The 16,565-nt window shown below is 54.8% G+C and overlaps 1 protein-coding gene across 7 annotated transcripts; it reads left to right on the top strand.

Annotated features, from left to right (window-relative positions):
* Positions 1-389: 389 nt before the first annotated feature.
* LDB1 (LIM domain binding 1) lies at positions 390-14,969 on the top strand. Of its 7 annotated transcripts, none has more exons than XM_047825461.1 (11): positions 390-662; positions 8,767-8,869; positions 8,992-9,036; positions 9,156-9,231; positions 9,334-9,436; positions 9,610-9,782; positions 10,268-10,390; positions 10,623-10,706; positions 10,799-10,922; positions 11,127-11,269; positions 14,949-14,969. In XM_047825461.1, the coding sequence occupies exons 1-11, from the start codon at positions 638-640 to the stop codon at positions 14,952-14,954; spliced, it is 1,005 nt and encodes a 334-aa protein (XP_047681417.1). In that variant the 5' UTR covers positions 390-637; the 3' UTR covers positions 14,955-14,969. The 7 variants fall into 7 exon arrangements, with proteins under 7 accessions (XP_047681417.1, XP_047681416.1, XP_047681413.1 ...); XM_047825460.1 differs by having other exon boundaries at positions 11,127-11,275; XM_047825457.1 differs by lacking the exon at positions 14,949-14,969 and adding an exon at positions 12,005-13,872 and having other exon boundaries at positions 391-662.
* The last annotated feature ends 1,596 nt before the right edge of the window (positions 14,970-16,565 follow it).

Raw genomic sequence — 16,565 nt, 5'->3', positions numbered from 1 at the left:
CTTCGCCTCTCATTCCTCCCACCGCCCTCCCCCTCTGGGGTCTCTGCCTCCGTCTCCTTTTTTAAAAGCTGCGTCACATGCATGCCGTTCCCCGAACGCTCCCGGCCCCTTGCCGCCCGCCCGCCGCGCGGCGCACGCACGTCGTCGCTCGCTGCGCGCTCGCCCGGGTCACTTTGACACGGCTCTCCCCTCCCACTAGCAGGCAATTAGCATATTAATAAAGCCCAGCCCAGCCCGGCTGGGGCTGGAGAGCGGGCGCCTACGAGAGCTAGTGCGCGAGCGAACGCGGGAGGGAGAGGGGGGCGAGCGGCGGCGGCGTTGGCGGCGGGGAGGGCGGCGGGAGCGCACAGACACGCACACGCACACGCGCACACACGGACACACACTCCGGGGACGCACACCCGCGCGCGCACACGCAGAGGCAGCTCGCCTTCCTGCCTGGCTTCCTTCCTGTCTGCTCCGCGCCTGACAGGCCCCTCGCTGCAGCCAGGGGCCGCCCGCACCGGGCCGAGGCCGGGCCGGGCCGGCGGCGAGGGCAGCGGGGCCGCGGGCGGCGGCGGCGGCTCATGCCCGGCCTGTCCCCGAGCGGGGCGGGCACCGTGACTCGGCTGGGCCCCCAGCGGCGGGCGATGTGAAGATGTCAGTGGGCTGTGCCTGTCCTGGTGAGTGGGGCGCGCGGTCGCCCGGCCCCTCCCTCTCTAGCCCTCTCGGCAGATCCCTCACCCCTTGTTTGGCATGAACTTGTGTCGGGGGCGTCGATGGCACGGCGGAGGTCGGGGGCTCTGAGGGGTATAGCGGGCCTTAGTCCGGGGGAGGGTTCTCCCCAACTGCAAATGCGCAGCAGCATAGAGGCAGGGGAGGGGGTGCTAGTGGAGGGGGGGAGAGAAAGAGAGCGAGAGAGTGTGTGTGAGTGTGTGTGTGTGTGTGTGTGTGTGTGTGTGTGTGTTTTGGTGGGGGAGGCTAATTGAGGAGGGGTTGGGGGGCTGAAATTCCCAGAATTCCAGGGTGTTAGCCAATCAGAAGTGAGTTTGGACTTTTGACCCCCCCCCCTCAGGTCACCATAGAGTTTTGATTGGCTGGTTTGGGTTGCCCCCCCCTTCTTGCTGCCTATTCGCTTTTACATATCCTGTGATACCCCCCTCAGGGCTCTTTCTGAGGACTGTTTTTGGGAGGAGGGATTGGTTGGGGCCCATCTTGCTCCCCTCCAAATTTTCCTGCCTGTTGCCAGGGAAGGTTAGCCCTCCTGAGGGACGTGAGGTACTCTGGGGAGGGCGGGGGGGCTCAGATAATTGGGCCCTCAGGTCTGGCGTCTCCACCGTAGTGGGAGGGGGAAATGTGGCAGCTCCACCAAGTTAGAAAATAAAGTGGTTTGTGGGAATTGAGTTGAGGGGAGCAGTACTTGACCTCAAAGTGAGAACTTGGGACAGGACTTAGGCCCAGATCCCCATCTCCCCAAAACGTTTACCAGCTCTTGCTAGTGACAGCCTGGGTCTGAGTTCTTTCCTGGGGAAGGAGAAGGTTGTACCTCACTGCCAGGAGAAAGGAGGGAGGCTATGTGACTGGAGAGGTGGTCTTCAGAGGGCCCCCAAACACTGTCTATCCCCATTCTCAGGACTCTGGGTTCTTGCATTATGTTCAGGACCCCCTCTTGTCCCAGGCTGGAGTTAGCTTTATTCTGAAAGTCAGGTGTCCCAGGATCTAGCCTGGTTTGGATCCTTTGCTTCTCCACATGCCTTTTCTCTGGGAGCCCCATACTCCACAACTGAACCCTTGCCACACACACGCACACACATGCACGCACGCGCGCGCACACACACACACACACCCCGTCCCCAAGGGAAGCTGCCAGTGCGGAAGCTTCCTTGAAAATCATGTGACACAGGCCAAGCTGGGCTGGGCACACATTTAAAGTGCCTGCTGAGGCTGATGTTTAAGGGGCATGGGGCCCAGAGGTAGGGCTAGTAGAGTCTGAGGATCCTGGAGTATCTGGGTGCGGGAACCCCTGACTCTTGCTTGTAGAGGGTGGGTAGGGGAGGAAAGGGAAGAGCTTGCCAAGCTGGAATCCTGCCTGGCTCCATCATTCCTTCTCATACCAGCTTGGTGTAGATGTTTGTATGTGTATTTTCTTTATAATTGCCCTATGCTGGGTACCCCTTCAGATCCTTCCATGCTCGGAGTCCTCCTCATGGCCTTCATCCTCCATCACCACACATAAACATAGCAGAAACTAAGGCTGTGAACAAGCTAGAGGCCTGAGTCTTAAATTTTGATTCTTAGTTCCTACAAATGGTGGGTAGGAGATGGGTATGGAAGGGTTGTCAGGTTGGAGGTAGATAAGAGGTTGTTCCTGAAGTTGGGGCAGGGTGCCTGGGCCCAGTAGGAGAAAGGATAAAGTTTCTCCCTCATTTTCTTTGGGAGCAGCATGGGGACAGGAAGAGGACCCATGCACAGAGATGTGTGTGAGGAGGGACAGCTTCAATCAGTGCCTCAAAACACATGTTCCTTTTGTGTGTCTGGGTGGCGTGGCTAGAGGAGAGGGGGCAAAAGATGGTTAAGAGTGGGGTCTTTTTTCCTTAATATGAAGAAGTCTTATGGGTTAATGCCACTGAGAATGGATGGAGGTTAGACTTCAAGGAGAACCAAATGGGGAGGGGACTGAGAGTGGCCTGGGGGTGGGGAATGTTAGGAGTTGGAGTGAGGGAGGGGACCAGACTGGATGGATGGGTGGGAGCACATGGTTGAATACAAGGGCATCCTGGCAGCATGTACAGTACAGGCCCAAAGATCCACCCCCCAACTTGAGCAGGCCTGGGGTGGGGGCCGAGGCGCCCTGGCAGGCCGCCTGCCTGCTGCCTGCCTGCCTGTCTGAGTCTCTCCTTTGTGCTCTGCTGTCTCCCGGCTCCTCCTCCTCCCCCAGCCCAGCAGAGACAGCACATGCCCCACACATGTGACTGAAGGAAGCCAGAGCATACGCAGACCCACACACATGCACACACGGAAGGAAACACCACAAGATACACACACACACACACACACACACACACACACACACACACACACATATATACCCCCAGCTCCCATAGTGCTCCTGGGGTAGGTAATAGCTCCTGAAGCTTTGGTCAGGAGCAGGGAGAACCTCTGCTAAGGGGCATCACCCAGGCACGGCAGGTTGCTGAGGGGACCAGGGCCTGTCTGGGGCAGCATGTGGCTCAGAAGGGTTAAGGCAGGGAGGAGTAGGGGGAGGGGAGGAGGCAGCAGTGGTGGCGGCTGGGAGCCAGGAGAGGAGGATGGCAGAGCGCCAGGCCAACGGGAGGCCGGGCACAGACAAAGGAAGGGGGGCAGGCACACTGGAGGCCTGGGTCAGGGAGCCCCAGGGGCCCGGGCAGGGGGCAGTGCTGGTACCTTATCCTGTGGGTTGGGGCAGGCTGCTGCCCTTCAGAGTTCCCACCTCCAGGAGGGGTACTCTTCCTCTTCGCTCTTTCATCACCTTTGTTATTCTTTGCTGCTCTGCTTTCTCCCCACTGCCCCCCCCATCCCCTCCCCTCCCTGCTCCACCAATTTTAGGGCCATCTAACTCAGACTTGCTTTCTTTAGTTGTACCTCTTCTGCTCCTGTGCAAATGGGGGAATTAAGTCAGAAATGAGAGAGGAGCAGCCTTGCTAGAAAAGGGGAACCAGAAGAAGGGCCCCGTTTTGAATGATGTGCCAGAGTCTTGATACATCTTGGTATTTAGGGGCCCTTCCTTCTGAAATTTGAGGAGACAAACTGGGGGTTCTGAGCTCTAGACTGGGGGCAGAAGCCCGAGCACACGCCCATCCCTCTTTCCCGTGTAGACAGTCATTTGGGGCCTGGAGTGGCCATTCCTTGGAGGGGGAAGGGAGTAGGAATGGTTGCAGTGCCCCAGGGCTGGGCTTGTATGAGTGGGGTTAGAAGTCCAGGGTTCCAGCTCAGGCCCTCCTGTCTCACTATAATCTGTTCGAGTGAGCATAATATTTGGCCCTGTATTCAGTAAGAATCTCTTGAGGTATGGCCTACGAATGAACTTTGGAAAGTTTAAAGGCATGAAACAAACGACAGGAATTGTCCCGTAAGTGGAGGATAAGTGTAGTCATCCTAGAGTTGTGCTGTTAATTTGGGACTCAGTGGAATATTTCAGTTCCTGGTGGTTTCAATTCTGGGCAGAATGTTGCAGGGTCTGGCTGAATGTTATAGATTTCAGTATGTTTGTGAAAGCTGGAGCATATCATATGGCTAGACTGTGATGGAGAATGGTGTGCAGGTTTCAGGGAGGGTGGTTTATGGGGTTAGTCTCTGGGTAACAAATGGCCAGGGTGTGCACATAATAGTCTGTCACAGGTTCTGGAGGTATAATGCAGTTTGGGTGTGTGTATTGGGGTCCAAGGGCATGTGTCACAGGTCCCAGTGTGTAAAGAAGTCAAAGTGTGTCATAGGCTATGTGTGTGTCCTGGGTTTGGGTTTATCTTGCATTTGAGGTATGTCGCAGGTTGAAGTGTGTATTAGGGACTGATTTATGTAAAAGTAAAATGAGTTTTTTACGTGAGGAGAATGTTCACAGAGCTAGATGCAATATTATTGCACAACCAGTGTGTCTATCATGAGAAACCTTGTCATGGGGCTGTGTGAATGTGGTTGGCGTGGCAAGGTGGGGCATAGGGAACGGAGACTCAAATTGCAAAGAAGTAGGAAGGCTGTATGGCTGCACCCCCTCGTGTGTTGTGTGCTGTGGTGTGTGTGTGTTTCCTTTTTCCTATGTGTCCGGGTAGTAGACCTGGACCACTACCCAAGTTTTGGAAACACCTCCTCTCTTGGGAATTCCCCCCCTTGCATTGGAGAACATGCTTTACTTCAGTAACCACATACCTTTTTTTTTCCCCTGGGATGGTGGGAGGATTCAGCAGCAGACGAGGCCCTTTCTGGGGACCCTTGGATGGGCAAATTTGCCTTCCCCAGTTCTGACAGTGCCTCTTTCCCCTGCACCCACCCGACTCTTATGGTGGGGGTTAGGGAAGGGGGCTAGGAACTTAGCTGGGTTGAGGGCAGGGAGCCTGGAGTGCCCCCCTCCCTGCAATCACTGTTTACAGGTTGAAGCAGAGTGTGGCTCTGTCAAAAATAACCCCTTGGAGGTTTCCCCCAGCTGCTCTGGGATTTCACCAGGGGTTGAAGCCCAGGGTGGCAGCTCAGGCCAACCTTCAACCCCAGAGATCACAGGGGAGAGGAAGAGAGATTTGGGGGACATTGGGGAAGCAGTTTGAAGATACTGGGAGTCTCCAGGGAAGAGAGCACTCCTCTCCATCCCTGTCAGTGGCTCCAGCCCTCCTGCTCACCCCTGAGCACCAAGCTTGGGGCTGGGATGGGGGCATTTCAATTCCTGGCCCCACACACCTCCCCTCCATCCAGGTCTCTCCCCAGGCCCAGTCTGTTCTGTCTCCATCTCTTCCTCCCATCTCTCTCGGTCTCTGTCTCTCTTTTGTTTTTCTCAGCAGTCCTCCCTGCCTGCCTCCGTCTCTCCCTCCCTCCCTCTCTCCCTCTTCCTCTTTCCTCGCAGGGAGGGGGCGGGGCCATTGGGGGCAGCTCCACCCTCCGCCCGCCCTGGGGCCTCATTCTGAGAGAGGCTCGGAGAGCGGAGAGCGAGCGGGGAGGGAGGGCTAGAAAGGGAGAAAAGGCAGGGAGCCGGCGGGCGCTGCGTGTGTCTGTGCGTGTGCAAGTGTGAGTGAGTGTGAGTGCTGGGCCCTGTCTCTCCTGGTGCCCTGGCGGAGGGGCCTGGTGGCCTGGGGAGGGCGGGCGGGCTGCTTGGAGGCAGAGGCAGCGAGAGGCGGCGGCGGGGAGAGCCGAAGAGGAGGAGGAGGAGAGAGGAAAGAGCGGAGCAGCCATTGTTGAGGGAAACCTTGCAAACAAAGAAGGCTCCGGACTCCCCGCGGCCCCCCGCCCCCCAGGCCGGCCCCCTGGCCCCTAGCCCCCGGCCCAGTGGCCATTGTAACTTTCCCCCGGGGCTGTGGCCGCCGCGGGGCGGGCCGAGGCTGTGTGTGCGAGTCTTTGTGCGGTCCGCGGAGTGGAGCTCTCAGCCAGGCCTGCCTGTCCCACTTGGGACATGAGCGGCTGAAGTTGGCCCCCTCAGCCCTCACCCCTGCCAGGGCTCCGCTGGGCTTCCAGCCGCTCCCCGCACCTCTCTTGGCCCCCTCAGTTCTCCCAGGTAAGTCTGGGCACCGTGCAAGCCTGTTGGGGGTGGGCGGAAGATCCTGGGTCTGGCCCAGGCCTGGTATGCTAGCTGGGGCAGAGGTGCCCCAGCTCAGAGAGGCCAGGGCTCTCAGGCTTGCTGACCTGTGGTCAGCCCCCAAAGGAAGGGGGCCTGCCCTCAGGTCAGGCTGGTTACCATGGAAATGCTCAGCTGGAGGTGCCCCCCTCAGCCCCAGGATGCAGCTTCCATCCTGAGAAACTTTACTAGTTCTGGGCTCTTCCTCTCTTCTCCCTCCTCCTAAGGGCTCCCAGATTGCTTGGGGATGGGGGGGTGTATGTGTGACTCCGAGGCTTGTGACACATCCCCTTCACCCCCACCCCCACCTTGCTCTCTCTACCCCTGTTGCTGGGGACAGGCAGTAACAGGGACAGATGGTCTGGGTGATGTTCCCTCCCCTTCTCTTCTCACTCCCAAGCCCTTGTGCTGGGGCTACTGGGAGTTGCTATGGCTCTGGAGAGATGCTGAGTTTGTGTCCATTCACTGGAGGTATAAATAGAGGCCTCAGAGCTTCAGGCTTTAGCTCTTCAGAGCTGTTCCCCAGCCCCAGGCAATGTTTGTCAGGTCTCTGGTGAGAGAAATTGAAGCTCTGAAACTTTTTTCAGAATCAGAGAGGAACCCAGGTGTGCTTCCTCCCTTCTGAGGGTCCTGAGCTGACACATTTCTTCAGATAGCCCTGAGACTGTGGGGCAGGGCCAGTGATGCCTTTAGGGAAAGGATGGCTTCCTTAGGGGGCAAGGGCAAGGTCTGGTAATCTAGACTCTTGGGTTCATTGACTAGACCCAGCCTCTGGTAGACTTTGGGAGTTTGGGCTTCCTATGTGGCCTTAGTATACCTGTCTGTGGAGTGGGGAGACTTGGAGCTGGGTGGCACTGTCTCTTTCCTAAGGATACAGGCTCCTCATTCAGTCCAAACTGGCATGTGAAGGTTGTGTGTGCTGTGCTGGGAGCATGTGGATGTGGCCTGCGAGAGAGCATGAACGGGGCAAGGGCCTGTTGCAGCCACCCTGATCCTGCCTGGGGCTGCTGGGTTCCAGCTCTTGGTAGGCATGTTGGAACGAGCTGAGGGTGGAAGCCTGCTAGGCAGGATGAGGCACACGCGTGTGCAGGCACACACAAGCTTTGAGTCTTGGCACCTTCAGGAACTGTGTAGTGTAAGCCCCTCTGGGACCCTCTGTTTGCCCATATTGTGAGGAGGGGGCCCTGGAGAGATAATTAAATGATGTGTGTTGGCACAGGGTCTTCCTTTGTCTCTTTCCCCTAAGGAACAAAATAGATTTTGTATTTAATTTGGGGAGGGGGCTTAGATACGGCCAATATGGCTGCCCTTCCAAATGCAAACAAGTTTTGGGGTGGCTAGGAAGCACCTATGACTGGGTTTAGAACCTTTGGTGCTGTGTCTCAGTTTCCCTTCCTATCTGGTTGGGAGGGGGAAAATAGAATTGTAGGGGTGCCTGGCTCGTACCCAGCTATGAATGTAATACTTCTAGTCAGGAAATAGTATACCAGGAACAGTGTGCTGCTCATTGAGGTGGAGAGGTGACACGTGCACATACACAGAGACACGTGAGCAGAGACCCCTGTCTAGTTACCACTTGCCTCCTAGACTAAACCCCCTGGAGCCTAGATTTCCTCCTTCCAAGACCTAGGTTTGTAAGTAGAGTGGAATCCGTTTGGAGGCCTGTCTATCTCCCTCCCCCACTGCAAGTCTCAGAAGTGAGAGGAGGTTGAGGCTTTGGGTTTCTGGTTTGGAGACAATACTAGACCCATGGTAGCTGTGGGGGAGGGGGCTGGGCTGATAAGGGAGTGGCCGTTGGTGGGGGAGGCAGAAGGCCCAACTGGTTATCTGGTGGGAGGCACCCAGCAGGCACCCACTCCCCTTTATCTTTCTATCCCCTGCCCTCCTGAGACCCTGGGGGTGGAGGAGGGGCAGGGAATTGGCAAAATCCCGGTTCCGGTTCCGTTCCCCAAGCTTGGTCTCCAGAGGGCATTAGAGGGGTGGAAATACTATAGGATATGGGAATCAGATCTGGGCTCAAGTCCTAGCTCTGCCAATTGCTACCTCTGTGATCTTGGCAAGTCCCCTCGAGCTTTCCGTTGCCTCATCTGTAAAATGGGGATTTTATAGTTGACCCTGCTACCTCACAAGGTTGTTGTGATGAGTGAACAATACTAGGTGGATGTAAAGGGAATTTATCAAAATTAAATTGTAATGTTTGGATATTCATTTATTCTATGGTGTTGACATTTCTTTGCTGCTTCAATTCTATCATCCAGGGCTCAGCACATGAAGAAATGGGGTCTTGGGTATTAGGGCTGAGTACTTCTAGTTTCATAATAAAATAAAATTGGAGGCAGATTTAGAAGCAGAGGTAGGTGTTCCATAGGGTAGTCCCCCTCCCCTAGTCCACCCACTCTGGGTGCTCTGGAAGACCAGTCCCTTTCACACAATCTAGTAGACTTCCAGGAAAGCTCCCTGGGACTCAGGGCACCACTTCTCTTTTTCCCTTCTAGGTTGTTCCTCAAAGTCATTCAAGCTGTACTCGCCGAAGGAGCCCCCGAACGGCAACGCCTTCCCTCCTTTCCATCCCGGCACCATGCTAGATCGGGATGTGGGGTGAGTCTTATCTACTTCCCATCCCTTCTCCAGATGGGATCCTGCCTGAAAGGGGGAGGGAGTGACACCCCCAATAATTCCTGTCTTCCACTCCCATTCTCATAGCCTCTTCCCTTACACAGCCCAACTCCCATGTACCCGCCTACATATCTGGAGCCCGGGATTGGGTAAGTGGAGTCCAGTGAGGAGGGAGGTGCTTTCCATTACATGGGGGAAGGCAGAAGTGGGGGTGGGGTGGAGTGGGGAGACCCTCTTTCTATTGACCTCTCTTCTTCACTTTTCCCAGGAGGCACACACCATATGGCAACCAAACTGACTACAGAATATTCGAGCTTAACAAACGGCTTCAAAACTGGACAGAGGTATGGCTAGGGGAAAGCGGCTGGGAAGGGGGAGGGCCATCTGAGAACCCCTGGGATGTCTTCTGACATACACACACAAACACCTTTCCCTGTGCTCCTTAGGAGTGTGACAATCTCTGGTGGGATGCTTTCACAACTGAGTTCTTTGAGGATGATGCCATGTTAACCATCACTTTCTGCCTGGAGGATGGACCAAAGAGATATAGTGAGTGGCCTTTGGGGGTCCTGCTGGTTCTGCTATGAGAGCATATACTTCCTATGTCCTTCTAAGGACTGGGAGTAGGTATTTGTCTCCGGGGATCTGTCTTGGCAGTTATGGCATCTGCCTGACCCTCTTACAAGTCCTTCTGTTCTAATGAGTTTGTCCCATCTCTACAGCCATTGGCCGGACCTTGATCCCACGCTATTTCCGCAGCATCTTTGAAGGGGGTGCTACGGAACTGTACTATGTGCTTAAGCACCCCAAGGAGGCATTCCACAGCAACTTTGTGTCCCTTGACTGTGACCAAGGCAGCATGGTGACGCAGCATGGCAAACCCATGTTCACCCAGGTCAGCAACCCAGCTGGATGTGGAATACTGAAGCACCTGGGTTTGATTTCCCTCCTTTCTCCCAAAATGTACTCAGCTGTTCCCTAGGGAGGCAAAAGGGGAAGTGGCAAGACCAGAAGGGAGGGGCAGGCATGGTGCAACATCCATCAGATGCTTACTAAGTTTGTACATGACAGTTTTCTGGGCTGCAGGGGCACACCAGTGAATGAGAGCCTGCCCTCATAGAGTTTATAGCAGATGAGTGTATCACTAGCTACTTGGGAAGAGGACAAGGGTCTGTTAAGCATTTCCACTTTGTGTGTGTATGTGTGTAAGGGCCAGGGGTGTGACAGGTAGATGAGGGAATGGTCTTTGTCAGTTATGCACCCAGATTTATGTGCAAGTGGCAGAAGTGTGTTCACTGGGAGAGTTGTGAGCAAACGGGAGAGCAGGTATATTTTCAGGCACGTGGGGAGAGGGCAGAGATGTGACAAGCTTGTCTCCAGGTGTGTGTGGAGGGCCGGTTGTACCTAGAGTTCATGTTTGACGACATGATGCGGATAAAGACGTGGCACTTCAGCATCCGGCAGCACCGAGAGCTCATCCCCCGCAGCATCCTTGCCATGCATGTGAGTTGTGGGCAGGACCCAAAATGCAAGGGTGAGGGCAGGCAGTGGGAAGAATGGATGGAATAAGGTCTGCCATTTCCTGACAGTGACCTCAGACAGAGGGTTAGAGTATCTCCATCTGGAAAATGGGTTTCATAACAGCCCCTCTTCTCTCTCTGGAGTGTCATGAGGCTCAGTGATAGGGCAGGTGAGCAGATGCAACCCAGGTTCTAGTCTTTTTCTCCCCATCTAGGCCCAGGACCCCCAGATGTTGGATCAGCTCTCCAAAAATATCACCCGGTGTGGGTTGTCCAATTCCACTCTCAACTACCTCCGAGTGAGTCCTTGATCACCCAGTTTCTGCCCCATCCCATTTGGAGTCATCTCCATGTTTCTCTCCTGACAAGCCACCTCCTCATCTCCCCCCAGCTCTGTGTGATACTCGAGCCCATGCAGGAGCTCATGTCCCGCCACAAGACCTACAGCCTCAGCCCCCGTGACTGCCTCAAGACCTGCCTTTTCCAGAAGTGGCAGCGCATGGTAGCACCCCCCGGTGAGTGCCTTGCACCTGCACCTGCTCTAACCAGGATCTGATGAAGCTCCCCAACGCTCTCTCTCTGTCTCCTCATGAAGCCCCTTTCTCACTCCTGGGTCTGCAAGATTGGGATCAGGGTAGGCTCAGGCTCCTTAGGAGCCAGAATGGGGAACAAGGGACCCAGGGCCTTGCCCTTCCTGAGTCTCCTTTTCCTTGGCACAGCGGAGCCCGCGCGGCAGCAGCCCAGCAAACGGCGGAAACGAAAGATGTCAGGGGGCAGCACCATGAGCTCGGGGGGTGGCAACACCAACAACAGCAACAGCAAGAAGAAAAGCCCAGCCAGCACCTTCGCCCTCTCCAGCCAGGTACCTGTAAGCATCTCGGCTTTCTTCTCTCTTCTGGGCTGCCCTACTGCTGACCCCTGACCCTTGACCCTGTCCCAGCCTGAGCTCACTAGCAGGCATAGAAGCAAAAACAGTTTTTCCTGGTGTAATGTGCCAGCATGAGCTGGCTCCTGTCACTGATGAGAGTCCTTGTCAGTCAAATGCCATGGTTGTGATCACAGACTCAGACAGAACATAGGACATAAAGGGACAGAGACAGCCATGAGAACATTTGGGTGTTCAGGATAGACAGCTTAGGGGCACACATACCATCAGAGACCCACACACTCACACTGACAGAGGGACACATAAATTTGAACGTGTGCGAATCTAGAATACACATATGTACATGCACACGCTTTCCCCATTGGTGTTTTTCTTTTTTTTTTCTTTTAATCTGCTCCCTCCCTATTATATGTGGACAGAAGTTTAGGAGCCCCCTGAAGTTTGGGGGAGATGAACTAGGGAGCTAGGGGAGTAGATTGACTTCTAGAATCTAGTACGTGTGGGTCAAAGCCTGTGATGCTCTGCAGTCCTTCAGTGGGAAGGATTCCAGGGGCTGAGGGTGTCAGAGGATTTGGGGTTTTAAACTTGGGTATGAGAGGGGTTGGGGGTGTTGAGTTTCCTGGGTGGGTATTGGGGCTCTGGGGGTATCTGCTGCCCTGGGCCGGGCGAGCCCCTGCCCCGATTATGTTTGGGGACCTCCGCCACTCTCAGGATGTGATGGTGGTGGGGGAGCCCACCCTGATGGGCGGGGAGTTCGGGGACGAGGACGAGAGGCTCATCACCCGGCTGGAGAACACCCAGTTTGACGCGGCCAACGGCATTGACGACGAGGACAGCTTTAACAACTCCCCCGCCCTGGGCGCCAACAGCCCCTGGAACAGCAAGCCTCCATCCAGCCAAGAAAGCAAATCGGAGAACCCCACGTCACAGGCCTCCCAGTAAAGGCCTTTCCATGGCCACCCAGCGCTCTGCCTGCCTGCCCCACCCCTCGCAGCCCCAGGGAGCAGAAGACAGAATGAAGAGACTGAGCATCTAAAATGGGCAGCCTCCATCCACCCACTTCAGGGAGGAACTGGACTCGCTGGGGGCAGGTGCCAAGATTTGCCCCCCAGTAGCCCTGGGCTGGGCCTGGCCTCTGCAGAGCCTTTTTGGGGGAAGGGGGTACTCATGTGGATGCCTACATGGACCCTGGGCCTCTGAGAAATGTCCTGATCACCCCCCAGGGCATTTGCATCCATCCTCACCCCAGGTTCTGGGTTCCCAATCCTCCTGACTTCACCCCCTTCAAGCCTGGGGTTGTCTATTCCACAGCCCTTAGGGACTTAAAATTATGGGGCTTGGTTGAGTGCCCCTTTCCTAAACCTTCCCCTAGGTGGCTGGTAGTAGAGGGGTGAACCTCTGGCTCCTCCCTGCAGCCACCTATCCCAGCTCCCAAGTTTTTTAAAAAATAATATTATTAAAAATGTAAGTTTAAAAAAAAAAGTCACACATGAACCCCCTCTTCCCTTTATTAAAAGTCCAGCTACCTCCCTACTCCAGGCAAATCCGGGTCTTAGGGCCCACGTGGAGGTGAGTGTGGGGTGTGGGGGGGTATGCATTAACATTTTATACAGTTTGAGAGCTTCAGACCAAGGAGATACTTTGCCATCTCTCTTCCCTTTTCCTCTGGGTGACTGGAGTTGGGGAAGGCATGCCTTGGGGTAGGGGGCCGTTGATGGCCTCACCTTTGTGACAACCCCCTGCTGTTGTCTCTGTCTTCCCATCCTCCAGGACTCTGGCCTGCCCTCCTAGTGCTTGTGACTCCCTCCCAGCCCCAACCCCCTCCCCCATGGTGTGTATATTCTTTACAAGTCCTCCACTAGAGCAGCTGTCTTGGATGGGGGGAAGGGAGGCTCCCTCCCTTAGGAAGTGTGGAGGGAAGGGAGCAACCTTGTTTGTTGCTGTTTTTTTTGTTTTGTCTCAGTTGGGCAGGCATGGGATGGAGGGGGAGGGGCTTGTCCACTCTCTCCAGCACTCTCTTTCCCCAACTCCTCAAACTGTGTATCTGGTCCTCCCCTGTCCTCCACAGAGGGGAAGGAGCCACTGAGGATGGCCCAGCTCTAAGCCCACCTGGGAGCAATAGACCTGTGTCCCCCAGCTGAAGTAAAGGTCTTCATCTCCAATATCCCTTCCATCCCTTTCCTCATAGAAGGGAGTGGGGAAGCAGCCAGGATCCTCAGCTCTATTTCACAGTTGGACACACGGATGCTCTGGGCCCAGGGTGAGGCCAGGAGCAGGGTCCCGTGGGTCTGGGCCTAGCTCTGTGGCTTCGCTGCCTTTTCCTGTGGCCAGTTCCAGAAGTGTTAGCACCACCTCTCTCCCCACTCTTCCTTCTGGATTCTCGGGTCCCCCACACCCAGTTTCCTTAACTCCAGCTGCCACTGTTGGAAGGGTATTGTGTCAGGAGCTGAGGGGTGGGGTGGGGAAGATGGATGTCCCACCCCAAATGTAATGCCTTTTTTTTTTTTTTTTTTTTTTTTTTTTTGGGCCATTTGAGTCATGTATGGTACCGATCAATAAAGAGACTTTTTGGTTTGAGAGTGTCTTGGTTGGTCATTGCTGCCTAATAAGCACTAAGTTCCAGGCAGTCTTTTCTCCCTCCTTCATGCAGTCCCTTAGGGACCATGACTGGTCCCTAAGACCAGTCATTGGAAAGGAGGTAGGAATTAAGCTTGTGGATCCCCCTTCAGTCTCATCTCACAATGCCCCTAACTCTTCCACCGTTGCTCCTCCTGTCCCAGGCTGGCCCTATCTCCCTCAAAAGTTGACTTTTCCACCCTCTGGGGCTGTTGTTCCTTGCCCCTAACTGTCCTGGCTGCCAGACAGGTGGCCCTGAGGCAGGGTTCCTGGGATAGAAGGCCTTGGATCAGGCTTTTGGAGGGGGAAGGGATCCTTGCGGAGGAGGGCGCTTGGGTTTGAGGAGCTTTGGGTGGTTAGAATGACTGGGAGACTTGGTCCTATTTTTGATAGATTTCTGCCCCTATCCAGCCTCCAGCCTCCAGCCTTCTGCTCCTATCGGGCCCAGCCCAGCTGAGCTGTCTGAACTAGGATTCCCTGGTGTTAGGTCTTGGGTGGGGAAGTAAGAGTAGCTTGATTGATTGCACCCTTGCTGACTTTGGGTGGGGACACAGGAGGATGCTTGAAAGCTAGGAGGCAGCCTGAAGTTCCTTAGGTGGAAGGAAGAATAGGGTGCTTTCCAGATTCCTTTCCAGGTGTTTACTCCCCCTGCCCCAAGTCCCCTCCTCTCCCACCATTAAAGAAGATTGGCAAGATAGGGAAACCCTGCTGTGGATTGGGGACGGGATCTTAGAACCTACCAAATCCCCCTATCCAGACTCCTATTTTCATCCCAGGGAGGGGAATCGGGCCTTTCAGACTATTCCCCCACTAAATTCTCTGGATTTGAAGCAAGTCCTCATAGATGTGTACCTCTACCCTCGCCTCCCCAGCTGGCAGGAAGAAACCAGAGGAAAGGACTATATGGCCCATTCCACCCCTCTCCAATCCATATGGTTACCTTGGCCCTGCCCTGCTGCCAGCCCAGCTCCTCATTGCCCATTGCCTTAGGACCCCAAAGGCTTGCATTTGTGCACATGCCCACTTCACTCCTCTGCAGGCCTGACCTGATGGAAGGACATTGACCAGCCAGCTGCTACCACCAACTTACCCTGGGAGTGCTAGGTAACACCTACCTGTGGTGTGTCTGCTTTTGTAACTAGGTGTACATCTGGCTTTCTTGCCTGAGTGTGTGCCAGGGTATGTATGTGACTGGGCTGGGAGAGGGCTTGGATATGGGTGTGTAAGGAAGCATTGCATGTGTGAATATGTATGTCGGCTTGTCTATGCATTTGTTTGTGGGATGTGTCTTGGTGGATTCATTAATTCAGCTAATATTCATTGAGCCCTCTCTAGGTGCAAGGCCAAACTTTAGGTACTAGAGAGATGGTGCTGAACAAAGCAGAAAGGCGTGACTACTGGGTGTGAATGAGAGGCTACAAGGATATAAATAAGAATATGTTGTTGAATGTGTGGCTTGGCGGTACTGTGTTGGGTTATGGGGTTGCTGGGCCAGGAATTGTGTGACAAGGTTCATATCCTGTATGTGTGGCGTGTGTGGGTGTTTGTGTTTTGGAAGAGGCAGTGTTCTAGCGAAAAGGTAGATTGTCAGGCCTGACTCTGCCCTGCTAGGGGGAAGGGAGTGAGTCAGAGAGACAGGGGAACCCACTTTTTAAACTCAGGAAGCATAGTGGCCAGCGACTTCCTCTGGAGCCCCAGATCTGGCTCCTCCCTGTTTGCCTCAGCAGGCCCTCTGGGGAAGACCTTGGTCTGGAGGAATTGCTAGGGTTGGGGAAGGAAAAGGCCCTTTAAGGCCCAGCCTCAGGTCCCAGCATGATCCTGAAAAATTTGTTTCAGCCCAACTGTGTACTCCAGCCAGCCCCAATGCAGACACAGGCCCTCAACCCTGAGACCCCCTAGCTCAGCCTGAGCCCAGCTTCCTCCCCATGTTTCCTATTCTAACCCAATCCAACCTGACCTCCAGCCCCTTTGTTAGGAGTTCCAGCACAATCTCCAGTACCTCTTTTTTTTTTATTTATTTTTGGGACAGAGAGAGACAGAGCATGAACGGGGGAGGGGCAGAGAGAGAGAGGGAGACACAGAATCGGAAACAGGCTCCAGGCTCCGAGCCATCAGCCCAGAGCCCGACGCGGGGCCCGAACCCACGGACCGCGAGATCGTGACCTGGCCGAAGTCAGACGCTTAACCGACTGCGCCACCCAGGCGCCCCTCCAGTACCTCTTTTATACTCTTAGCCCAGTCCAGCCTGACCTCTAACCCCTTCCCCAAAGGTAAGATTCCAGCCCAGCCAGCCCTGTCTGGTTCCATCTAACCCCAGATCCCTTCCCATAAAGTGAAAAGCTCTTAAACTGTTCCCCTAGGGCCTTCCCTAACCTTTATTTCACAAAATAGGGCCTTAGGGACTGTAGAAGTTCAGGTGAGGGTACAGGATTGGAACTACAGCCTGGATGAAGAAGGGATGAGCAGGGAAAGCAGGCAAAGGAATTACAAAAAGTGCTGAGAATGGCCCAGGAGTGTTCTGGGCCAGGCTGAAAGGAAAGGGATATGTAAGAAGTTTTGATTCAGTAGCCCCCTAGTTCCAAGCTGAACTTCAAAGATGCTGGGTTTGACCACTGATGGTCCCAGCTCCCCAGTATCCAGAATATTTACAACTCTA

The sequence above is a fragment of the Prionailurus viverrinus genome, chromosome D2, assembly GCF_022837055.1.
Source record: "Prionailurus viverrinus isolate Anna chromosome D2, UM_Priviv_1.0, whole genome shotgun sequence".
Taxonomy (NCBI): Eukaryota; Metazoa; Chordata; class Mammalia; order Carnivora; family Felidae; genus Prionailurus; species Prionailurus viverrinus.
Note: the sequence above shows the minus strand (reverse complement) of the source record. Positions and strands in the feature narration are given on the sequence as shown.